The 26,046-nt window shown below is 46.6% G+C and overlaps 2 protein-coding genes across 11 annotated transcripts; both read right to left on the bottom strand.

Moving 5' to 3' along the window:
- Window positions 1–4,311: 4,311 nt before the first annotated feature.
- On the bottom strand, window positions 4,312–5,259 carry LOC120662248. Its single transcript, XM_039941418.1, has one exon. It carries the CDS (start codon window positions 5,242–5,244, stop codon window positions 4,513–4,515), a length of 732 nt encoding a protein of 243 aa, XP_039797352.1. The 5' UTR covers window positions 5,245–5,259; the 3' UTR covers window positions 4,312–4,512.
- A 1,175-nt stretch (window positions 5,260–6,434) lies between these two features.
- Window positions 6,435–25,977, bottom strand: LOC120662247 (D-alanine--D-alanine ligase-like). Of its 10 annotated transcripts, none has more exons than XM_039941414.1 (16): window positions 25,835–25,977; window positions 15,386–15,584; window positions 15,080–15,151; window positions 14,758–14,844; window positions 12,697–12,740; window positions 12,499–12,610; window positions 12,238–12,309; window positions 11,791–11,853; window positions 11,347–11,424; window positions 11,175–11,267; window positions 10,964–11,083; window positions 10,499–10,579; window positions 9,998–10,213; window positions 9,860–9,907; window positions 6,871–7,125; window positions 6,435–6,648 (listed from the first exon to the last, which is right to left on the bottom strand). In XM_039941414.1, exons 2-16 carry the CDS (start codon window positions 15,497–15,499, stop codon window positions 6,538–6,540), a joined length of 1,566 nt encoding a protein of 521 aa, XP_039797348.1. In that variant the 5' UTR covers window positions 15,500–15,584; window positions 25,835–25,977; the 3' UTR covers window positions 6,435–6,537. The 10 variants fall into 10 exon arrangements, 8 of the variants coding, with proteins under 8 accessions (XP_039797348.1, XP_039797344.1, XP_039797343.1 ...); XR_005670216.1 differs by having other exon boundaries at window positions 6,507–6,648; window positions 6,871–7,021; window positions 10,102–10,213; window positions 25,835–25,962; XM_039941411.1 differs by having other exon boundaries at window positions 6,507–6,648; window positions 6,871–7,021; window positions 25,835–25,961.
- Between the last annotated feature and the right edge of the window lie 69 nt (window positions 25,978–26,046).

Here is a 26,046-nt window from a genome sequence, read left to right as displayed (position 1 = left end):
AGCGCACAGTCGTCCTGGGTGTTGTTCTTGGCCTTGCGGAGATCGCGCCGGCGTCCTTGTGGCCCCAGCGGGCGGCGTGGTGGTTGCTGTAGCGGGTACGTCCTTCAGACGTGGAGTGGCAGTGTTCCGAGGGTCCTGCTGGTCGGGGTCTTGATCTGATCAAGGTTCAGGCCGCGCCCGTGGGTCGTGCCCATGCCGTTCGAGGGTTCTGTGGAGAGGAAAGTACGAGGGAAGTACAAGGAGTTGGCAGCGCAGCGGCCGGAATAGCGCTGCGCACGTTCGCACAGTGCATCGCAGGTTCCCACGGTGGTGCCCCTGCGCCAGGAATGGCTGTGCAATGACCGGAGTTGACAGATAAGACTCTGGTCATAGCCACTGTGCGGAGTGAGAGCCTGATGCCGTCTGACCCGGGTGCCGCGGCGGAGTCGTGAGCATTTAATGGCTCAGTACAGCGGGCGGGTGAACGGATGACCGTTTTATCCTTTCCGTCGAGGGGTGGCCTCGAGCGAGGCGGAGACGCGGGGCGCTGCCGAGGGTTTTGGCGGGGAGCCCTCGAGCGAGGTGGAGATCGCCCCGCGGGTCCGAGGGGGTTCGGATGGGCCGCACTGTGTACTTGGGCCGTGGATTGAGCTTCTTTGAGTCATTTCCTTTCCTTCGGATCGGAGGGAGGCTGTAGGCCTTCGCGGGCCCGATTGCCTAGCATGTGTTTTGCATTTTAAAGGTGATTTAGTCCTCTGGTTAGAGTGTCCCTAATTATGGTACCCGACACCCCATGATCGCGTGATGGGCATGATTGCTTAGAAGAAAATGGACCGTTTCTTAGCTGCAAATACCATACTACGTCTTTGTTATGCAGTACGGCGAGAAGCAACAGATGCAATAATAAGGACTAGAGGAAAACAAAATGGAAGAAACCATATACCCTGAGTCTGTCATGACATGCAACCTCAGGCAGGGGATGTTTAGGCAAGGAGGTGACATTCCACCGCAGAAAAGAAGACATTTTCATGATGCATGCTATCTTGGTCACCTTCACCCGAAGCTGAGTTCTGCACATCGGCCTGGTCTGCATTGCTATGTTTGTCTGCGTCCGAATCTGACACTGTATTGCCGCGACAAGATGAAACCTCTGCTCCCTTGCGATAGAAAAAACTCGTGATTGTTTTTCTGTTTGTGTTAGCCTGCCATGGATTTGCATGTCCATGTCAGACAGAATCTGCACCAGCAAATTGTTGTTGCGAGTGTTTCTCTGCTCCTGACTGCTGGTTTGTGCCTACAGGTTCTGACCAAGCCTCGTATGAATTTGTTGCAGGCCCAGATAGCTCGGTGATCTTCATAATTTGGCATTGGTGCATTGGTGGACTAGCCAGAAGTGGCGGTGTATCAACTTTGGTATCTTGAGAACAAGAATTTTCAGGCAAAACACTAGCTGGGTTAATGTGAAGTGGTCGATGATTAATCATGCACTCTGTTCCTTGCATTCGTGGCAACAACACATCTTTGGAATCAGGCGGATATGTTTTGTTGGTCATTTGTTTCTGCATCCACTGGTTCATCATAAGAGGTACATCCGATGCTCTCTGCAGCCTGGTAACTTTCTAACACAGAATCCTGTATACTGAATTGATTGATGGATGCTACTCTGTACCTCCGTCCGGCTCTTAGTGTTTGCTTCGTTCCTACACCTATCATCCAGTGCGTTCTTGTCCTGCCTACCACACAAGAAACAAACAAACAACCAAACAAAGCAAGAAAGAAACATTTAAGCTGCTGCTGATTCACTGCAGGCAGCATGGATGAAAAATCCCAAGCACCTATCATGCATTTATTCAATTCGCTGTTTTCTTTTCTTCTCATGTGTTTTGACCCTGAGCTAGCTTGACATGGACCGGACGAGTATCATCTCTCTATATATCTTCCATTCCATTATTCCATCATGCATGTCGATGGATGGACAAATGTAATAACATTCAAAAACTTTGACAAATAACAATAATAATAATTAAATAGAGTGCAAGCAACCTGTGCTTGCTTGCTCTCCTTTCCTTTACCTGCTACATCCTGGCCTGGGTAATGATGACACAAGGACAGCAAGGGCACCCTAGTCGATTAGTTCATCATCATCATCAGGACTAATAAAACAGAAAAGAGAAAGAGAGACAGAGGAAAATCTAAAAATTAATGAAGCAGATGAGATGGATGGCTTTCTTCCTTTTTCTTGTGCTCCGAGTGCCCAGCAGAGCAGCAGAGCATACGCATTACATTCGAGGAATCAAAGATGATGTGCATGTGCTACTAGTCTGCTGCTTTCCTGCTAGCTAGGTCGTCTCACATCCCTCTGCATCCTAGGCCGTGTTTGGTTAAAATTCATGGATTTACTGTAGCATCTTTGACAAAAATTTAGAGTGGCAAACGAAGTCTAATTACAAAACCACATCCACAACCCCCCGTGTAAATCGCGAGACGAATCCAATGAGGCTTTTGACCGCGCGATTAGAGGACGGTTACTGTAGCATCACTGTAGCAAATCATCAATTAATTACCGCCATTAGATTCGTCTCGAAAAGTTACACCCATCTCTGAAAAAGTTTTGCAAATAGACTTCATTTAGTACTTCATGCATACGAGATTCTTTTTTCGAAAAACATGCGCGAAAAATTTTCTAAGTAACCAAACACGGCCCTAAGTTCTCGTTTGGGACCGAGTCTGCGTCGCTTATAAACACAAGAAGCAAAAAAATCCCGCTGAACGGCCTGGCGTCTAACGCGCTTATACCCGCCGCCACCGCAGCAAAACGCGGAAAATGAACTACGCGCGGTAAAATCGCAGAAGCGTCCTCTGGCCCGCTTATGGCTTATAAGCCTCGCGAATCGCGATTTTGTGGGTCACGGTCCCAAACAGGCCCTAACTATTCCTAACGATCAAGGGTGTGTTTAGATCACTTTGTATTTTGTATTTTTATGTTTTTGGAAAAGAATCTTCAATATTTAAAGTATTAAATGTAAACTAATCACAAAACTAATTACAGATCTCGTCTGTAAACTACGAGACGAATCTAATTAGCCTAATTAATCTATCATTAGAACATGTTTACTGTAGCATTAATGCAGCAATTTAGTGCCTAGTCACGCCATAATTAGGCTCATTAGATTCGTCTCACGATTTACAGTCCATTTGTGTAATGCGATTTATTTTTTGACTACATATAGTACACCATGCAAATGATTTACAAAATTTTTGCATTTTGTCTTTTTGGATCTAAACAAGGCCCAAGTCACTAAACGAACAAGAGTACATGCGTTTAATTATGAGAAGAGAGGCGCACTATGTGGGCCTTGTTTCGTTCCCCATCAAAAATTTTACACATTAATCATATCAATGTTCGGACGCATACATGGTGTATTAAATGTAGATGAAAAAAACAATTTTCACAAATTACCTATAAATTACGAGACGAATCTTTTGAGCCTAATTCGTCTGTAATTAGACAATAAATTGCTACAGTGATTACTACAGTGATTATGTGCTAATAACGGATTAATTAGTCTCAGTAAATTTGTCTCATAGTTTATAGAAGTTTTATAATTAATTTTGTGATTAGTCTATGTTTACTTCAAATATGAAAAGATTCCATTTAAAAAAATTACTAAAAAAACTAAACACGACCCATATCGTCTAAATAAGACTGAGTCTCTAATAATAGCTTTTCAAGTTTTGACTTAAGTTTCCTTATCAATTGGCCTTTTCTAACCGTTAGCAGCGGCCGCTTTAGCAAACTTCTTTCTCTCTCTCTAACTGTTGTTACCCGGCCGCTGGGCCGCTGCTCTGTTCGCCTGGCTCTGGCTGGTATGTGGTACTGATTTATTATGAGAGGAAAGTATTGTTGGCTAGCTAGTGCTGATTTAGTGTGAGAGAAAAATACTGCCGACTGGTTGGCTGATAAGTCAGCCAAATAGAACGGCCTGCTGCATGCTAAGACATTATTATTGGTGCTAAAAATAAAAATTTAATTTTGCTTGCGAAAGGGAAAAGAAGGAAGAGAAGGGCGGAAAGAAAATTACTTAGCTTACACGAATCCTTATCTATCATCCTGGTCCCAGCTGGCTGCCTTCAACTTTTGTCATTTTTGTTTGCTTTGAGAATTAAATATGTATGTATGCATGTATGTCGAATAAAAAAAGAGCTGTGAAAGATACCATAGCAACGTGGTATCAGGCCGCCTGTACTCTTTGTAGTTGGATCTCCAACCTTTGGAATGTTCCAAATTCCACTGGAGCATCCATATAGACACACGTATAGACACACTGCTGATCGAATAAAATTAAACACAATAGTACTTTTGTTTCTATTATTGGTGATGGTGATGATGAAGCGTAGTAGTAGTAATACAGAGGATGACGATGACCATGCCGCATCATCATTCATGGTTATGGATCTAGCTAGGTGATGATGGCAGGCGTAATAACAAATAAACGCTAGAAGATGATGGATGGGCCAAGCCGCCAAGAAAGACTAGAGGGCGAGGACGAGGACGAGGCCTGGCAGCGAGTTTGTTGCCCTGTCGGGTCGGCGGCTCTGCCAGACGCACTTGCACTTGGTGGCGGCGGCGAGGCGGGTGACGGTGAGGTCGGTGTTGAAGTACTCCCGCAGCTGGGTGACGAGCCCATCCGGGCCCACGGTCCAGGCGTGCACCCAGTACACACCTGCAGGTCCCTGTCCCTCGGCGATCACGGGGGAGCTGCAGCCCAAGGCGTCGACGGAGCGCGGCACGAAGCTGAAATTACTATTCTGCTTCTTGTTGTTGTTGGATGATCCGCCGGTGAGCACGCGCATCATGTGGTGCTGGTGCTTGGGCGGGCCATGGAACCACCACTCGAGGTCGGGGGCGAGGAGGGCCTGCACGGCGGCGTGGTCGCGGCCGTTGAGCGCCTCGTACAGGCGGAGCACCAGGAACTTGTTGCGCTGCTCCTCTGTCTCGGCAGCTGCTGGGTCGTCGCCGAGGCGGCCGAGGGGCTCCTCCTCCAGCTTATTACTCCTAGTAGACGCCGCCAGCTCCTCCAGCTTATTATTCCCTTGCTTGCTTGTTGCTTTTGGCTGCTTGTTTGCTGGGGAATCCAATCCAATCGATCGGAGGTTGGAGGCGGGGCCTTTTACTTTTATACTAGATGAAAGAGAGAGAGGATCGGAGACGGACACGCCGCCGACGCGGACACGGCAGGGGTGCCACGCCAGCATCATCATCATCCTGTGGCTGGCCACCGAGGCACAGAAGCTACCCGCAAGCTTCGCTCGCTCTGCTGACTGCAGACTGCATCGACCGCCGCCGCCTCGTACTCCGGCCGCCGACCAACCATTTCCAGCTGGCATTCAAATAAGCCAGATAGTATTTATCATTTATCGAGGCTCAGCCTCGGATCGATCGAATATAGTAGGATGACGTTGAAATAAGAGCAGAACATATATACATATATATAAAGCATGCATACATACATAGCATGCATCTCCAAGAGTCTTTTTAAATTTTACTCTCTAAATCATCATTGAAGAATCATGAACATAAAAATCATTTTCTATACATCTTCACTCTTCAACAGCTTTTCTATATCTTGTTTACACTCTAGAGAGTCATTTTCGCTATCTATCTTTAGCTAGCGAAAAATTCAGAATATATGATGATTGTATTTGAATAACCGCTTAAAGAAACTTTTAAAAACTATTTTTTCGTCAAGATCTCTATTTCTAATAAATAGAATGGATACTTGAAGTTGCTCCGAAACTCTAACAATGGTTGCAGGCGCCAATTGCATACGTACACAGAGAGAGACCCACGCGCACAAGAAAAAACAAGAAACAAGCCTTGTCTACTGCTAGCCTCAGCTCCATTTATTATATTGTATAAGTCTACACAGTCAGCACACCCACCGACCCGGCCTACTAGAGAATATTTTTTTATTTTTAACCTATTTTTAAATTTTATTTTAAAAATAACCCACCCGGATATATATTTGCAGATCTAACCCTTTTGATCGCGCCGGTCTGCGTGGCGTGACAAAAACACTATCGCTCCACATGCATTGGCGTGACAAGATGTGCCACGTTGGCACGCTTCGGAGCGCTCGGAAGGGGTCTGCTAGCTCATATTCCACGTGTCAACCTTGTCACGCCACTCCCACCGGCGTGACAGTACAGCCTTGTCACGCCACCCCGCTGGCGTGACAAGGCCTGACTTTAGAAAAATCATATCTTTTTCATACGAACTCGGATGGAGATGATTTTTATACAAAAATTGTAGCTCTCAACGAGATCTACAACTTTGTAGTTTTGAGTTTTTTCATTTGAAGTCATTAAGATTGTTAAATAATTGATTTAAACTTTTGACAGCATATTAAACACTTTACCTCTATCGGATCATCTCTAACTTGACATGTTTATCATAGTTCTACAAATTAAGTTCTATATAATGTTTGATATATGAAATAATATGGACTAAATAATAATAGTTCGATAAGAGATACAATGAGAAATCAAACTATATCATCATTGAGTATGGAATATAATGCAACACTCTGGTGAAATGACACTGAAATCTTGGTCATGGGAGGAGAAATATCCATTTGCAGGTGCAAGCAAACATGGAGTCACATCAAGCTGAAAGCATCAGAGGAATGAGTCTGAAATATTGGTTTATGAAAATAGAACATATATACAGAGGCGCAAGCAAACATGGTGCCATATCAAGCTGGAAGCATTGTATGACATACACGTTCAAGGTAGTATTAACAAATCACAGACTGAACATGAGCAGAACTTTTACAAAAACAATGCAGAAGCATCAAGAATAGAACAAATATTGAAGACAAGAGATCTTACATCATCAAAGCTTTGCAAATTAAGCCAGACATTGGTGCCACTCATAAGTGATACTTGCCGTTCTGAAGTGTCTCCTCCGAAGATCACAAAAACCTTCTGTTTGGATGTACCTTTGTGGATTGCTTCTGCTTGTTTTGATGATTGTAATTTTCTGGACAAAGCAGTCCATGCATTATTGCATGGAACAAGAGAAGGGAATCGAGAGCAAGCGTGCTGAATAACCGTACGAAGGATTCTAGAGTGAGAGAATCCAACCTGAAAAGTGAAAAGGTTGTTTTTGGTTCTGAAGTTAGTGACGAGATTAAACATTCTATATGAGTGCACAAGTATTTGCATGATACTTTCTGTAATAGCATAACAATGGGTATAAAAATCTATAGTGCATATCACTACCAAAATACAAATACTCTCAATGGCTGCACAGTTCGAAGAAAGAAAAGATACACAGCTAGCAGGAAGATCATGCATTTTATTTAAATAGGAATTTCTCTAGAAATCAGAATTGCCAAATTATTGATACCATAATTGTTAGTATATTTGGTAGTTTAGATATTGTATCCGGACTGCCATACATATCCGGTGGGGTTGCCTTACACCCCAAGTCTTGTACTCTTATATATACCGGTCGAGGCCTCAAGCTAATACAATCCATCAATTATACCAATTCTATCCTTCCTACATAGTATCACGAGTTTAGGGTTTGAGATCCTAGGCAACCTTCCGCTGCCCTAACCCTAGCGCCGCCGGTGCCCCTCCTCTCGCGCCGCCGCCATCCCCCTGTTTCCCACGGCGCCCCCTGGCCGGCCTTCTAGCGCGCCCCCGGGGAGGTCGCCCATGACCTCCGCCGGGGGCAGCGCCCTCCATCACGGCGGATCGAGTTAATCCGCCGCCCTTAGAGTGTCAAGCAGTAGCAGATCGGCGTACCTCGTCACTCGCATGGAATCTGCCGACGACCCGATCCGCGCTGCCGTGGTGGCAGTCGCAGTCTCCCGGCGGCGCCCGTGACCCACCTTGTGCTGCCGTGGTGGCAGCAGGGGCTCCGCGTGGCGCCTTCAACTCGTCATCGACGAATTCCGTGCAGCACCTCCGCTCCGACCCGTCGCCTTCACGCCAGGCTTCCCGTCTGGATCCCGCGTCGACTGCACCGTCCACCCGGCGGCCTCCTCTGCAGCGCCCGTGCGGCTCTGTCCTGCGCGCCTCGCGCGGGCTCCCTCCGCCGCCGGTCGCGCCTCTGCCCTGGCGGCTTCCTCCGCATCCTGGGGGGATCCGTCGTCGCCGGCCAGGACGTGCGCCACGCTCCGGATCCGCTGCCGTCCCTGGCGGGGATCCTCCGCCGCCTCCAGCTACCTGCCGTCGCCGGGAGGGACGCGCGCCACCCGCCCTCATCGCCGTCGCCTGGCCACCTCTTTCTCACCCTCTGTTTCTCTCTCTCGCCCCGTGGCTATGGCCATCGTTGACCATGATGAGCAGGGGAGAAGATAAGAGTGGGGAGGAGGCCTGTGCTATGCGCACCCAGAGGCTCTACGCGAAGATTTGCTACTGCTGATTTATTTTTGGTTAGTTTCTCTGATTTTTACTCGATCACTGATCGAGATTGAGTCGCCCACCGCCCGTCGACCTCGCGTCTCTACTTCGACATCGGCGTCGACTTCACCGGCCTCTTCTTCGTCTTCGACATGCGACATGGTGACATGGACGGTGCCCTAGGGGACGCCCATCTGCACTGCCCTCCTCGCCGCTTCGTTCGCACGTCGACCTTCGCCGGCTCGTCGTCGCCTTCACCGATCGGGACGCCTTCACCGACTTCGCCCACCGTCGTCTCGCCTCACGCTACTCGGTCTGATCAGCCGATGTGCGTGATCCACCCGGCTCCCGTGACATCCGTCCTCGTACTGCGCGCCTCTTCCCCGAGTATGGAGGGTTGTCGCTGCTTCGCCTCTTCGGGCAGCCGCGGCGCCACCCATGGTCTCCTTCGCCGTTGCATCCTCACCGTCGCCAACTACGTCCACGGCCTCATCGTTGACTTATCGCTGCGCGTCCCACGCATGGTCTTCGTCAAGCTGTATGGGTTCTTCGCCATCTCCATCGAGCACCGCCGCCGCGCAATCCGGATCATTCGGCCTTGTGCTGGAAAATCTGGGTTCCCTTCCTCACTTCGTCTAGCACAACCACGTCGCCAGTGTCGCCATCTCGTCCCCGACTACTTCGTCTACTCCAACAACAGCAGGCGTTGGCTCCTTCTATCTCGCCTTCTTCTGCGCCTGCGACCGCCATAGAGGCCTTTTATGCTGGTCCCCCTCGGCGACGGCGTCTGGTTGTGCATCCTCCCTTGCACGTCCGGTATTGGCAACACCGGTGCGTGCCCATCGTCCCCGATGCGTTCCCGAGCCTGGCAAACTCGGGCATGTGTCGCCCGATTGCCTGACTGCATCGACTTTGGCATCGCTCCCTCTACGACTGCCTCGACGCGTCGCCATCTTCGTCTCCGGCGTCTTCTCCATTACGCCACCACCATGGCGCCTCCTCGTGCGCCCGCGGCTTCATGTGCGGCTACCTCGTCTTCGGCAACTTCGACAGCTCTACATCGACCACGGCTACTCTACGCACGGCATCTTCGACCATGGCTCCTTCAGCTCGGCTATCTCGACATCAACACAAAGGGCTACCATCCGCATGAGTTTCTCGCCGGTTCTCTACAGTCGCAGCATCCGCATTGCGCCGACACCACAACTGCGGGGGGGTGTTAGTCCGTCGGTTCCTACCTTCGGCTTCTCCTCCAGTCTCACCGTCTGCAGTGCTCCCGCTGTGACTGCGGGGGGATGTTAGAGTATATTTGGTAGTTTAGATATTGTATCCAGACTGCCATACATATCCGGTGAGGTTGCCTTGCACCCCAAGTCTTGTACTCTTATATATACCGGCCGAGGCCTCAAGCTAATACAATCTATCAATTATACCAATTTTATCCTTCCTACAATAATATTATTACCGCTGAAGCTTGTTGGAATAAAAAGCTGGTTTGCTCCATCCCACTTATCTGTTACAGAGAATACAACAGATATGATGCACTAGAAACTGCAGGACATTATCCAAACTTGAGAACAAAGAGTGGTATGAATATGCTTACCAAATTAATATCCGTAAAAAGAACAGTGCCATACTTGGTATTTCCAAAATTTTCACTATTTTCAACTGAGGGTAAGGAACTAACAGGAGAAGGTAAAAACCAACCATCTATCCTTGCAAAGTCATGCAGGCCAAGGCGTCGAAATAAAAGAGAAAGTCCTTGTCTTATGCAATCAATCACCTCTACCGGAAAACGTGGAGGTGTATGATAAACAACCTGCGAAGAGGTGGACAAATGTTTCAATTGTTTCTTGTGTAAGAACACTTGGCTTGTCAAACAAGTTGGGGTGGGCTAGAGATGAAACCCAAAAGAAACAAAGATCACGGTTCAGGCACATTGATAGCTAGTTGTGCAAATATATGACTAAGGGCTTGTCACAGGAAGTTCTAAAAGTTAGTTTCAAATGAATCTGTAGGACTAAAGTAGCGGATATCAATAGAAAGCAACAATGGTCTTGCACACATGACCCCTAGAACTTATATTTTAAACTGGGATTTATACCTGTCGAGTCGGAAGGTACTTCCTGCGGTAGTTAAATATTGTATCCTCGGTATCACTACTGCTGGAGTGCTGTAGCTCAACCTGTAAAAAGGAATGATAAATAAAAGAGGTCAATTCAGGTTTTCTAAAACATTGAAGTAAAACTGGTCAATAAGTAACAACATATTTCTTTTGTCCTCAGAGGACCATCTGAAAATTTTGGTGAACTTATTATGCAGACTAAATATCAATTGAGCATTGATATAAGATCGCAGATCATTGGTTATGCTGATTAGGATATGGAATATTGTTACCATGGCTTTGTGATAAAATATGGTATCATTCTTATTCTGGATGTCACAGATGCTTTTACAGAGGGACTGCGAGGGGGGGAAAAGATAGAACCCTTGAACATTGAACAAAACGTTAAGATGTTTCCAGGATGACATGACAACAAAGATAAGCAAAGGAAGATATGTATCATACTTCTGTTGGAAGCAGAACAACAGGCTCAATATTGTTAGCAATCCCAACATCAACCACAATGGCTGTAAATTCAGTGCCCCCTTCAAGGAAAACCTCTATGATAACTTTATTATCAATTCCCTGTCAACCAGCAGAGGGTTTCAGTCTCAAAATTATTATTACTGTGTTTTACCTGAATGATTCCAGAAGTATAGTAGAAAGTATTTGGCACCTCTGAAATTATTTCCTCAGCTTTCTGAGCAGCGTCATTCACACCATAAGCAACAACCAAACCAATGCTTGACCCAGCCCTCGCAGGTTTGACCTGTGAAAGAAAATCAGAAGTTACCACTTCACCAAGCCAACCAAGAAAATAATCTTTCAAGTAAAATACTATCACTTACAATCACTTTGCCATTTTCTTTGCTCAAATTGATGGTTTGGAACCATGCCTCCAACTCTGGCTTAGCCAACTTGTCCTTCTACTTTGGCATAGACAAAATTCCAGGATACATGATCAGGTCACCAAAGAGCATGAAAATTAGCAACCACATACTTCCATTTTTTTCCCCTTAACTACTCCGGTAATGTTGTAACAGACAAAAAAAAATATTGTTCTTTTTTTTCCAACTATTAATTAATATTCAGTCCCTGGAAGCAGAAAAATAATTAAAACAAAATTATTTTCGGATATATGAAGCATAGAAAAAAAAACATAGTGGCAAAGATTTGAAATTTTTGGCAGTCACTACCTGTCTTTCAGCTAAACTACATATTGTGTGCATGAACAAAGATAAAGATAATGCATATCAGATTGAGGGCACTACGAAATAACAAGCAAGCTTTACCTCCACAAGAAGGTTTGGCACTGTTAGGAAACCTTGTGTATCAAGCTCGAGTGATGCACTATGCTGCAGCCAAGAATAAAATCAGGTTTCTGGATAAATGGATTCACTGACATTAAGTAAACTTACAAGGTACAATAATGATAGCAAGATATTGATGAACATGTCACATTTTACATGGCATCTTTAGAAGACAGTAGCAATCCATTAAACCTAATCCATTGATAGCATTCATAAAGTCTACTTATTCAGTGCATCTAACATGTTTCACAGATAATGCTAGAAGACTTGATTGCCAATTTAGAAAATGCTGGAGATGATAATTGATAGTGTGCTTGATCCAAGTATGTGATGGCATACAAGGGTGGTGGCGTGGTGCAAGTAAAAGAAAAGGGAGAGGTTGATGACATATCTGGTCAGGAACAATCTTGAAAAAACCACACAACGTACCTTGTCAAAAGCATGCTGACATTCCTTAGAGGGCGTCCCAACAAATGGAACCTTTGCTTTCTCCAAGAGCTCCTGGATATTTCAAAGACATTGTGGACATATGGATGTCAGACCCACACATACTTAGTTCACAGGTGATTGTGTAAACATCAGTCAACTAAGAACCACTAAAACACTACATGCTAGTGCAATGCCAAGTGAACCCGCAAGCATGGATCAATATTTTTCCTTGTAAATCAGCTTTCACTAGTAACCACAAACCTGAATGCCACCATCTTCACCAAATTTGCCATGGATCACTGGGAAGGCAATGTCAACATTAGTGGCAAGATGCTCCGCAAAGTCAGATAGGGATTGAAATCCTTGGGCTAGACTGCAGAAGCGAAGCTCAAGCATGTAAAATTTGAAATGGCATAATATTACTAATAAGGAACAGAAATTGGCTGGCGATAGGCTTACCTTTCATGTTTGAAATCAAAATCTGAAGGTGTGTTGGAATATAGCTGTGGGGCAAAACATGAAAGGCGGTCATTCTATTGTGAATGTGAGTTCATATAATCATACAGTAGCAACCGAAGTACATGTTTGAAACAACTGTGAATGATAAAAGGCTCTCAAACTCTCTCATCTGGGTACAAATTTCAGGTATACAGAGAACATGCAATAGTTAATCCAAATATATATTCATTGGAATGAGGAGAAACTTACCCAGCATCGGCTGAGATGGTTTGGACATGTCCAATGAAGGCCTCCTGAGGCGCCGGTGCGTAATGGGGTTCTTGAGCGGGTCGATAATGTAAAGAGGGATAGAGGTAGACCTAAACTGACGTGGGATGAGTCGGTTAAGAGAGACCTTAAGGATTGGAATATCTCTAAAGAGATAGCTTTGGATAGGAGCGCTTGGAGACTAGCTATCAATGTGCCTGAACCTTGAACTTATTTCTTTCGGGTTTCATCTCTAGCCTACCCCAATTTGCTTGGGAAAAAAGATTATGTTGTTGTTGTTGTTGTTGTATATATTCATTGGAATCCCAGGAAGTTTGAGCTGATGATTGATTCATAATCATAGGAAGTTTGTAAAGCTAACAAAAGTTGAGGCAAGCGTGTTGAAGCAATGGAGCTGAGCAGAGCCTGATGCCTCAAACAGGGGGTCAGGTCAGGTGTGTATAGAAAAACCAAGCAGCAGCCTGGGGGTGGGGCTATAAAAAATAGGCCAACAAGAAGCGGCACATATATTTGGCAGCCAGTGCATTGCTCTGGAAAGGCAAAATTGAGATGCATGTTTGGCATTGCTATTAGGAACTCATAGATCATAGAAGACAGGTTTGAACGTAAACTGAGTATATGGAAAGGCAAACTGCTCTCCTATGGAGGCAGGCTTATTCTCATAAACTCGGTTTTAAGCAACCTATCTGTCTATATGCTTTCTTTCTTTGAAATCCCTAAAGAAGTTCTCAAAAAACTAAATTTTTATAGATCTAGATTCTTCTGGCAAGGGGATGGTCACAAAAAAAATATAGATTATCTAAATGGGATATTATGTAGACCAAAAGAACAAGGTGGACTAGGAATTATGGATTTAAACGTCCAAAACAAATGCCTTTTAAGTAAATGGTTGTTCAAACTTACTAATGAAGATGACATTTGGCAACAGATACTCAGGAATAAATACCTTAAATCCAAAACCCTCACTCAGGTTGAGAAAAAACCTGGTGATTCACAGTTTTGGTCAGGACTTATGTCAGTAAAACAAGATTTTCTTAAATGGATGACATTTAAGGTACATAATGGGAAACAAACCAGATTTTGAGAAGACAAGTGGCTGGGAAACTCGGCCCTTAAAGATCAATATCCCAATTTGTTCAATTTGGTTCATCGCAAACATGTTACCGTTCATACAGTGCTTAATGGAGACCCTTTGAATGTCTCGTTTAGGAGACACCTTACGGGAGTTAATCTGAGAGACTGGATGGATTTAGGACATCGCGTTGCTAATATCCGGCTGGGAGATAATAAGGATATCGGAATCTGGCAACTTCACAAAAGTGGCCAATTTTCAGTTCGTTCTATGTACTCAGCTCTATTAGATGTTCGAGTTTTACCCATAAACAAGCCCGTATGGAAACTGAAAATTCCTTTGAAAGTAAAAGTTTTTATTTGGCTACTCCACCGTGGTGTTATCCTGACAAAGGATAATTTAGCCACGCGTAATTGGAAGGGGAGCAAACAATGTTGTTTTTGCATGAATAACGAAACTATTGTGCATCTCTTCTTCGGGTGTCATATGGCTAGGTTACTTTGGAGGATAATTTTCATCACCTTCGGTCTTACAAAACCTTATAATATTGTGCATTTATTCGGGTCGTGGCTGAAGGGTTTTATGTGGGAAAAGAAAAAAGTTATGTTTACGAGCTTATGTGCGCTTCTCTGGTCAATCTGGTTATCCAGAAATGATGTAGTTTTTCATAATACTCAAAAATAAATTGTTCTTCGGATCCTTTTCAGGGCCACTTATCTTACCAGGACATTGGCGATTTTGCAAAAGGAGGAGGACAGAGTCTTGATTGCAGATGCATGTCGCGCTTTGGAAGTGACGGCGATGGACATCTTTGCACGAAACGGGTGGCAGTTTAGTAATAGGCTTTGTGGCTTGTAATTTGCTTCCTGTTTATCTCTCTAAGTTTGTAATAAGGGGCGGATATAACTCTTTGATATAGAGGCCGGGATATTGTTCAATATTCCTTTATCTAAAAAAATAAGCATGCATGGGTGACCCACCGATTCAGATTGAATTGAAACAAGTGCACAGGCGGCAACGAGAGAATAGAGTGGCTGAGCTGACCTGCGCCGGCGATATGGCGAAGGCGTTCATGGCAGAGTCGATGTAGTAGCAGCTGACGACCAAATCCTCGCCCTGCACATCTATGTTATTTATCGTCAGCAAGAGCAAGCTAGGCGTATGTAGAACATCATCAATCAATATAGTATACTAGTCGAATTATTAGGAATGTTGTGTTCCTCCTCGAGTTGCTAATTAATTATGCCATTAATTATATTATATAGGAGAGGAGGGAGGGCTATCAGTATCAGGTACATGATGCTGAAATTGAATTGAAAGCCGCGCCCGCGCAACGCAACCAAGGGTGACCTGAATGTGATCCAGCACGGAGCGTGGCGAGTTGAGGGAGACGCCCCTCTCGGCGGAGGGCCCGCCGCAGACGATGCCGACCCGGAGCGGCCTCCCCTGCTCTCCCGCCTCCATGCCGAGGTCCCGCTGGTCGGCGGACAGCACGGCGCGGAGCGGAGCAGCGACTCCGACTCCGACGGCGAGGCGTGGCGACGGCAACATGTGACGGAACCGCCAAATTAAAACTCTAATTAAGCGTAATGGTCGTCATTTGAATACATCGGGCGCATTAGCTTAACGGCTTAATTTGGCGATCCCTTCTCAACCCACGGCCCGATCGAAACAACACCGGTAGTCCCACGCGAAGGTGGGCTCAGATGGTACAAGCATGACACAAATACTTGAAATTATACAAAGACGCGTGATAGAACTTTAAGTTTACAAACCGAGTTTCAAATACAAAATTTAATTTACATAAGTTGGAACCCTCATGAACTTGCAACTGGAGGTCTAAAGCTAAATGTGAAAGAAACTTCACTAAAACAACTACCCTACACTGCTGCCCACTCTCAGCCTAACAACACCGGTCAGACCGGTCCACCAGACCGGTATCAACAAAATAGATGGGCTGAACACCCCGCCCTCGAGTGTGCAACCCGACAAACCCCTAACCTAAGGGTCTCGCTCCACGACCTGCCACCCCTCTGCATCCCGGCGGATGAACTTGACGCAACAGGGGCAGAAGTCGACGTCCTGGGGTCCTGAAATAATAATGGTGGCAACAAACCCTGAGTATTCTAATACTCAGCAAGGCTTACCCGACCAGTGGGTATAACTTAGCCCACATATCTAGACATGCACGGCCTTTGGATGGTGGTTTGTTTTGCAGAAAAAGCAACTAGAGGTGTATCCTTACTCTCCATATTTTAGCCACAAATTTTTGATAGATGGACTTTTACTAATGTTTGCCTATCTAAACACCCAAGTTGAGGCATACAATTAAGATTCAGAATAGTATCCATTTCTATGTTTCTAATATTCTATCTCATTTGCTACGGTGTGACAAAGAGATCAAGGCCCTCATATCCGCGAGACACGGCGAATCGATCCGATTTAACCTTGCAAGGTGGACCTAACCAACACGGCACGTATTTGCCCCGTCGGACTATACATGCCAACCATTCCCCTCCCCGCCTCGAACTACAGGAACCAGCCCAACGACATATGGTCAGTCGAGCTCAACGTGAGACCACCAAAAGTAAACATATGCATCCCAATTCTCCGCGACTACTCGACTCGCCCCAGGAGTTGGGTGCGGGTTCCTGTACTTTCGAAGCAAGGCAGTACTCGGCTTACCGGTTTCGACTACCTCCTACTCCCGGCATGCGGTTAGTACAATTCAATCCCCGATCAGCACTGCCACATCCACCGGTCCTTAATCGACACAGACGGGGCTAAGACACCCAGGAACCCTATCCTGCTGCCATACCTATCCATCATCCCCGTCCGGTCTCATATCTCCATATCCATTACAATCCAATACCAGCAATACTGAAGTATAAAGATAGTAATGTATCTCGCGAGTAACCGGCAATTACTCGGCTTCTAAAGTTTCCTGTGTCTCGCGAGTGACACGAAGCCACTCGACTTCTACCGGACTCTTTTAGCCTAGCACCGCTATCGACCTAGACTTACTAGTAAACCCAAGGTAAACCTAGGGATTATGCAACTAGGGGTTCAATCAATTCCCTAATACGTAATGCACAAGTAATAGATAAAACATATACATAGTGAATCATCATTTAAAATAATAGGACATGCACCGGGGCTTGCCTTGCGCCTGCTGCTCAACACTGGGGTGAGTGGGGCCTTGGGCCGACTCCCTGCGAACCTCCTCCTGCGGGGCTGGCCCCTGCGGCTCCTGTGGCTCCGCAACCACTGCGTATACGGATCCCTCGGCGACAACGTCTACACGTATGCAATGATATGAGAATGTATGCAAATACGATATGCAACAACAATCCTTAAAATGCCCAAGTAGAAACACTACAAATTTACCCAATTCTACACCCAACAGTTCTATTAAAACCCGGAATTTCCGGACTCATACCCGGAGTATCCGGATTCCGAAAATCTGGAGTTTCCGGGCCTATACCCGGAGTTTCGCCCGGAGTGTCCCAAAACCCGGAGTTTCCGGGCCTATACCCGGAGTTTCGCCCGGAGTGTCCCAAAACCCGGAGTTTCCGGGCCTATACCCGGAGTTTCGCCCGGAGTCTTCAAAACCCGGAGTTTCCGGGCTTATACCCGGAGTCTCCGGGCTTGACAGCATTTTCGCCCCAAAAACTGAAATTTCGATTGTGACAAAACCAACCCACAAAAATCCAAACCTTCCTAGACCCTAGTAGAGTGACTCACAAGAAGATGATTGACCCAAAAGAAATCGTTTAAAACATCCTAGAATGATCAATCCATTTAGCCCTAGCTTAGGTACCTTGAGGAGGCTTCCATTGCAAGAAAAACTCGAAAATGAAACCATCTCAAGGTGGAATACCTGGAGAAGATGATTCCCCACGTCGATTTGAGCTTCTTTGGCCGTGGAAATGGATTGGGAGGGAAGGATTTGGAGTTTAGGGTCAAGGAGAGAGGGAGAGCTCGTGGAGAGAGTGAGGAGGAGAGAGAGATCGCGGGAGAGAGTGAGAGTGAGTGAGAGAGAGAGAGTGATATATTTTATTTAAATGGTTGTGGGTCCAGATGACCAAATTATGAAAGTAGTAACTCCATGCCCGGAGTCTCCGGGCCAATGGCCGGAGTATCCGGGTGTTACAATCCTTCCCCCTAAAAGAAATCTCGTCCCGAGATTTAATGGATGTGCTAAATTGAGGAAAATGGAACTTGGTGAGTACCTTGATACATTTGTAACAATTCCGGACATTTAGACCGAACGAAGTCCTCCGTCTCCCAAGTAGCCTCTCGCTCGGAGTGATTACTCCACTGAACCTTATAAAATTTGCTAGTTTGATTCCGAGTAACCCGAGTCTTGAAATCAACAATTTTTATTGGTTGCTCCGGATAGACAAGATCGGGCTCTAGTTGCAATTTCTCGATGTCAACCATCTTTTCTGGAACACGGAGGCACTTCCGGAGCTGGGAGACATGGAAAATATTATGAACCGCTGATAAGTGAGTAGGAAGCTCTAGGCGGTATGCTACTGGTCCACACTGCTCACTAATAAGAAAAGGCCCAACATAGCGAGGTGCAAGCTTTCCCTTCACCCCGAATCGTTGAACCCCTTTCATTGGAGATACCCGCAGATAGACATGATCCCCCACTTGAAACAGGATAGATTGACGCTTCTTGTCGGCATAACTCTTTTGTCGGGATTGGGCAATCTTCAAATTTTCCTGAATAACCCGAACCAGCTCTTCTGCTTCATTTACCATATCGGGCCCAAAGAAAGTTCTCTCCCCCGCTTCTGACCAATTCAATGGGGTTCTGCATTTCCGTCCATATAAGGCCTCAAATGGAGCCATCTTGATGCTTTCTTGATAACTATTGTTATAAGCAAACTCGGCCAATGGCAAGCACTCATCCCATTTTTGACTATAGGTGAGCACACATGCTCGAAGCATGTCTTCTAAGATTTGATTTATCCTTTCTGTCTGGCCGTCAGTCTGGGGATGATAAGCCGAACTGCGGAGGAGCTGAGTGCCGAGGGCGGCGTGAAAATGCTCCCAGAACCAGGCAATGAACTGAGCGCCCCGGTCTGAAATGATTGTCTTTGGAATTCCATGAAGACTCACAATACGGTCCATATACAGTTGAGCATATTGTTTTGCCGTATGTGTGGTCTTTACCGGTAGAAAATGCGCGGTCTTGGTAAGACGGTCCACAATAACCCATATCGAATCATACCCCTTGGGGATTTTGGGTAAGCCGACAATGAAATCCATACTGATGTCCTCCCACTTCCAGGAGGGAATAATCAGGGGCTGCAAAGGGCCGGCTGGTCTCAAGTGGCTTGCCTTAACCCTCCGACAGGTGTCACATTCTGACACATACCTAGCGATTTCCCGCTTCATCCTTGTCCACCAAAATCGCTGTTTTAGATCCTGATACATCTTGTTGCTGCCAGGATGAATAGAATACCTAGAGAGATGAGCCTCATCAAGAATCTACTTTCGCAGCTCCAGATCTTTAGGCACCACTAGTCGGTCCTTAAACCATAGGACACCCTCGTCATCTAGATGGAAACATGCCACCCGAGGGTCATTTTCTCCGAGCCTTTGTCTAATCTTTTCTATGCCAATATTGTCTTTCTGAGCCGCAATAACTTGATCTCGAAGGGTTGGAGTGAGAATAATGTTAGCAAGAGTACCCTCAGCTACAATAGCCAAATTCATCTTCTCCATTTCTTGACACAAGGTTTCATGCAAAACTGTAGCTGAGATGCAGTTGCAACTTGCCTTGCGACTCAATGCATCAGCAACGACATTTGCCTTGCCCGGGTGATAATTAATCTCCAGGTCATAATCCTTAATCAATTCTAACCACCGTCTCTGGCGCAAATTCAACTCGCTCTGGGTGAAAATATACTTAAGACTCTTGTGGTCTGAGTATATGTGAACAGGATTATCCAGAAGATAATGGCGCCAGATCTTTAATGCATGCACGACCGCTGCCAGCTCCAGATCATGAGTAGCATAATTCTCTTCATGCCGTCTGAGGGCTCTGGAGGCATAAGCAATCACTCGCTGGTCCTGCATAAGGACGCAGCCTAAGCCCGTACCTGATGCATTACAACAAGTATTAATGGCCGAATAATATCCGGCGAAGACAATCAGGGATGAGAACACAGCCGAGACCCATACCTGATGCATCACAATACACATCAAAAGGCCGGGTGATATCTGGCTGAGCGAGGACAGGGGCAGACGTCAGAAGCCTTCTCAAGGTCTGAAAGGCCTGCTCACATTTATTGTCCCAACTAAATCTCACCCCTTTCTTGAGTAGCTCAGTCATGGGCCTAGCAATTTTAGAGAACTCCGGTACAAACCGGCGATAATATCCTGCTAGCCCAAGGAAACTCCGGATCTCTGAAACAGACTCTGGAGTCTTCCAATCTAGGACATCCTGAATCTTGCTAGGATCAACAGAAATCCCCTTGTCTGAGATGATGTGGCCCAAGAACTGGACTTCCTTGAGCCAGAAATCACATTTGCTAAATTTGGCATACAGCTTGTGCTCGCGCAGGCGCTGAAGCACAATGCGGAGATGCTCTGCATGCTCTTCTTCATTCTTGGAAAATATTAGGATGTCGTCAATGAAAATCACGACGAACTTATCTAGCTCAGGCATGAATACCGAGTTCATGAGATACATGAAATGAGCAGGGGCATTCGTTAGCCCGAAAGACATGACCAGATATTCATAAAGTCCGTATCTGGTGGAAAAAGCCGTCTTGGGAATATCCTCAGCTCTAATCTTTATCTGATAATAGCCAGAACAGAGATCAATCTTGGAAAATACTTTGGCCCCGAAGAGCTGATCAAACAGAATATCAATCCGGGGAAGGGGATATTTATTTTTGATTGTGACGGCATTCAGAAGCCTATAGTCCACACACAACCTGAGGCTTTCATCCTTCTTTTTCACAAAGAGTGCAGGACAGCCCCAAGGTGACGTGCTAGGACGGATATAGCCCTTATCAAGCAACTCTTGCAATTGTTTCTTTAACTCCGCCAGCTCATTGGGTGGCATCCGGTAAGGCCTCCTAGAAATCGGTGCCGTACCCGGTTGCAATTCAATGGTAAACTCCACATCGCGATCAGGCGGCATTCCAGGCAAATCATCCGGAAAGACATCCGGATATTCACACACCACTGGTATATCTGCTAGCTTTTTACCCTCAACCTGATTCACCGTAGGTGTCAAAGACCTATGATCTTTCAAAGGTAAGGTCATACACCCATGAATGGAAGATTTGATGTGCACAGATTGTGAGGTCGTGTCCAGACTAACTCCCTGGCCCTCCATCCAGTTCATACCCAAAATAATATCTATCCTTTGGGTCGGTAACATTATCAGGGCCGTAGGGAAAATTTTTCCTTGCAACTGTAGGGGTACTTGCTTAACGAACTGATTGGTGATTAACTTTCCCCCAGGCGAATGAATATGGTAGGGCTTGGGCATGCTTTCTATTCTTAATCCCAGTCTATTAACACACCCCTTGCTAATAAAAGTATGAGACGCCCCCGAATCAAATAACACTGTAATGGGTTGTTCATTTACTAAGAACGTACCCGCCATCACTGGAGCTCCCTCAGGAATACCCTCGAGGGTAGTGTAGTGCACCTGTCCTGGCTTGAAGTGAGCCACTTGCTGCTTCTGACCCTGCTGGCTCGATTGCTGGCCTTGCTTGGGTGGCATTGGACAACTCCGTGCAAAGTGACCATGTTGTCCACAGTTGTAGCACGGGAATAAATTGGGGCGTACCCCCGGTTGCTGCACCCAGATCTTCTGCTCATTCTGCTGAGGAGCAGGAGGTCTGACTGTCCCCAGTGGCTGAGTGTACTGTGGGGGCCTGTATCCCCACTGCTGCTGTGGCTGGTGCTGAAAGGGGGCTCGTTGTGGGCCCGACTGCACCAAGCGAAACCTCTGGGGAGTGCTGCTTGAAGATCCCACTGCCGGCGCCTTTCTCTTCTTCTCCGCCTTGTGAGCTAGATGGGCGTCCTCCTGAATGATAGCCCCATTGACTAGCTCACTGAAGGTGTCAAACTTGACCATTGCCAAGCGATCCTGGAGCTTGCTACTGAGCCCCTGCCTGAAACAGGCCTGCTTCTTCTCATCGGTGTCTACATGATACCCGGCATACTGTGATAGGGCGTTGAAAGCCTGGGAATATTGCAGGACATTGTTGTTACCCTGTTTCAGGGCCAAGAACTCGGTGAGCTTCCTGCGGATGACCCCTGCTGGGATGTGATGTGCTCTAAAGGCGTCCCTGAACTCCGCCCAGGTGAATCGAGTACCTGCAGGGAACATAGCCACATGGTTATCCCACCATGTGCGTGCGGGACCCCGGAGTTGCTGAGCTGCAAATCCTGCCTTGTCGTTGTCATTGTAGGGGTGCAGGGTGAACTTGGACTCGATGGTCCGGAGCCAACTATCCGCCTCCAAGGGCTCATCCGCTTTATGAAAAGGCGGGGGCTAAGTACCCAGAAACTGCTCATATCCAGGAATAGGTGGTTGGGGGTGTTGGTCAGGCCGCGGCACTCTGCCCTGCTGCACGATCTCTCGGAGGAGCGCCGTTTGCTCGTCTCGTCCGGTGAGCATGGCCGCAATGGCCTGAGCCAAATCAGGAGGGTTTGGAGGTGCTGCCATTCTGCATTCACCCATGTTTGATTTAGTCACAATATCTGGTTTACCCAAAATAATCAACCATGGAAGAATGCAGAAAGCATAAATTAAATCAAAAAGCCGAAAAACTTTTGCACCCAAATCCGGAGTATCCGGAATAATACCCGGAATATCCGGACACCCCCTACCCGGAATATCCGGAACTATATCCGGAATATCCGGATCTTCATGTCGTGTTTACAACACCCCCAAAACTTAAGATGCAGAAATTTTTAAAACAATGAATGACCTGATGCATAATGCACGATAGTCCTACGGTACCCTCTCAACCAAAACTAAACATCTAGCTACTCCTCTAACATAGTTATATAGGGCTTACCACGACTACTCCCACCCATAATAGTAAACTACATTCATCCTAAGTCAGAATTCCATTTTTAGTTTGTAATATCTTAAAATTAGTCATGCTCGTACCACCCCCGATGCGTTTCGGCTCTGATACCAGCTGTGACGGAACCGCCAAATTAAAACTCTAATTAAGCGTAATGGCCGTCATTTGAACACATCGGGCGCATTAGCTTAACGGCTTAATTTGGCGATCCCTTCTCAACCCACGGCCCGATCGAAACAACACCGGTAGTCCCACGCGAAGGTGGGCTCAGATGGTACAAGCATGACACAAATACTTGAAATTATACAAAGACGCGTGATAGAACTTTAAGTTTACAAACCGAGTTTCAAATACAAAATTTAATTTACATAAGTTGGAACCCTCATGAACTTGCAACTGGAGGTCTAAAGCTAAATGTGAAAGAAACTTCACTAAAACAACTACCCTACACTGCTGCCCACTCTCAGCCTAACAACACCGGTCAGACCGGTCCACCAGACCGGTATCAACAAAATAGATGGGCTGAACACCCCGCCCTCGAGTGTGCAACCCGACAAACCCCTAACCTAAGGGTCTCGCTCCACGACCTGCCACCCCTCTGCATCCCGGCGGATGAACTTGACGCAACAGGGGCAGAAGTCGACGTCCTGGGGTCCTGAAATAATAATGGTGGCAACAAACCCTGAGTATTCTAATACTCAGCAAGGCTTACCCGACCAGTGGGTATAACTTAGCCCACATATCTAGACATGCACGGCCTTTGGATGGTGGTTTGTTTTGCAGAAAAAGCAACTAGAGGTGTATCCTTACTTTCCATATTTTAGCCACAAATTTTTGATAGATGGACTTTTACTAATGTTTGCCTATCTAAACACCCAAGTTGAGGCATACAATTAAGATTCAGAATAGTATCCATTTCTATGTTTCTAATATTCTATCTCATTTGCTACGGTGTGACAAAGAGATCAAGGCCCTCATATCCGCGAGACACGGCGAATCGATCCGATTTAACCTTGCAAGGTGGACCTAACCAACACGGCACGTATTTGCCCCGTCGGACTATACATGCCAACCATTCCCCTCCCCGCCTCGAACTACAGGAACCAGCCCAACGACATATGGTCAGTCGAGCTCAACGTGAGACCACCAAAAGTAAACATATGCATCCCAATTCTCCGCGACTACTCGACTCGCCCCAGGAGTTGGGTGCGGGTTCCTGTACTTTCGAAGCAAGGCAGTACTCGGCTTACCGGTTTCGACTACCTCCTACTCCCAGCATGCGGTTAGTACAATTCAATCCCCGATCAGCACTGCCACATCCACCGGTCCTTAATCGACACAGACGGGGCTAAGACACCCAGGAACCCTGTCCTGCTGCCATACCTATCCATCATCCCCGCCCGGTCTCATATCTCCATATCCATTACAATCCAATACCAGCAATACTGAAGTATAAAGATAGTAATGTATCTCGCGAGTAACCGGCAATTACTCGGCTTCTAAAGTTTCCTGTGTCTCGCGAGTGACACGAAGCCACTCGACTTCTACCGGACTCTTTTAGCCTAGCACCGCTATCGACCTAGACTTACTAGTAAACCCAAGGTAAACCTAGGGATTATGCAACTAGGGTTTCAATCAATTCCCTAATACGTAATGCACAAGTAATAGATAAAACATATACATAGTGAATCATCATTTAAAATAATAGGACATGCACCGGGGCTTGCCTTGCGCCTGCTGCTCAACACTGGGGTGAGTGGGGCCTTGGGCCGACTCCCTGCGAACCTCCTCCTGCGGGGCTGGCCCCTGCGGCTCCTGTGGCTCCGCAACCACTGCGTATACGGATCCCTCGGCGACAACGTCTACACGTATGCAATGATATGAGAATGTATGCAAATACGATATGCAACAACAATCCTTAAAATGCCCAAGTAGAAACACTACAAATTTACCCAATTCTACACCCAACAGTTCTATTAAAACCCGGAATTTCCGGACTCATACCCGGAGTATCCGGATTCCGAAAATCCGGAGTTTCCGGGCCTATACCCGGAGTTTCGCCCGGAGTGTCCCAAAACCCGGAGTTTCCGGGCCTATACCCGGAGTTTCGCCCGGAGTGTCCCAAAACCCGGAGTTTCCGGGCCTATACCCGGAGTTTCGCCCGGAGTCTTCAAAACCCGGAGTTTCCGGGCTTATACCCGGAGTCTCCGGGCTTGACAGCATTTTCGCCCCAAAAACTGAAATTTCGATTGTGACAAAACCAACCCACAAAAATCCAAACCTTCCTAGACCCTAGTAGAGTGACTCACAAGAAGATGATTGACCCAAAAGAAATCGTTTAAAACATCCTAGAATGATCAATCCATTTAGCCCTAGCTTAGGTACCTTGAGGAGGCTTCCATTGCAAGAAAAACTCGAAAATGAAACCATCTCAAGGTGGAATACCTGGAGAAGATGATTCCCCATGTCGATTTGAGCTTCTTTGGCTGTGGAAATGGATTGGGAGGGAAGGATTTGGAGTTTAGGGCCAAGGAGAGAGGGAGAGCTCGTGGAGAGAGTGAGGAGGAGAGAGAGATCGCGGGAGAGAGTGAGAGTGAGTGAGAGAGAGAGAGAGTGATATATTTTATTTAAATGGTTGTGGGTCCAGATGACCAAATTATGAAAGTAGTAACTCCATGCCCGGAGTCTCCGGGCCAATGGCCGGAGTATCCGGGTGTTACACAACCCTAGTGGTAATGGCGGGGAGGAAGGGCGGCGGGGCGGGGCGAGGGCGCGGAGGGGTCGTGGACGTGGACGTGGGGGAGCGGCATTTTGTGCGGTCTCGGTCTGCGGTGGGGAGTGGAGGACAGGAGCGAGTCCATTCCCACTCCTCCCCCTTTGCAGTAGGAAGCGGCCGGCGCCGGCTCGTCGTGTTCCGGCCGGCCTCCGTCCTGCCTC

Source organism: Panicum virgatum, chromosome 2N (assembly GCF_016808335.1).
Source record: "Panicum virgatum strain AP13 chromosome 2N, P.virgatum_v5, whole genome shotgun sequence".
In the NCBI taxonomy this organism is placed as follows: Eukaryota; Viridiplantae; Streptophyta; class Magnoliopsida; order Poales; family Poaceae; genus Panicum; species Panicum virgatum.
The sequence above is the reverse complement of the archived record's forward strand: the minus strand, read 5'-3'. Positions and strand labels throughout refer to the sequence as shown.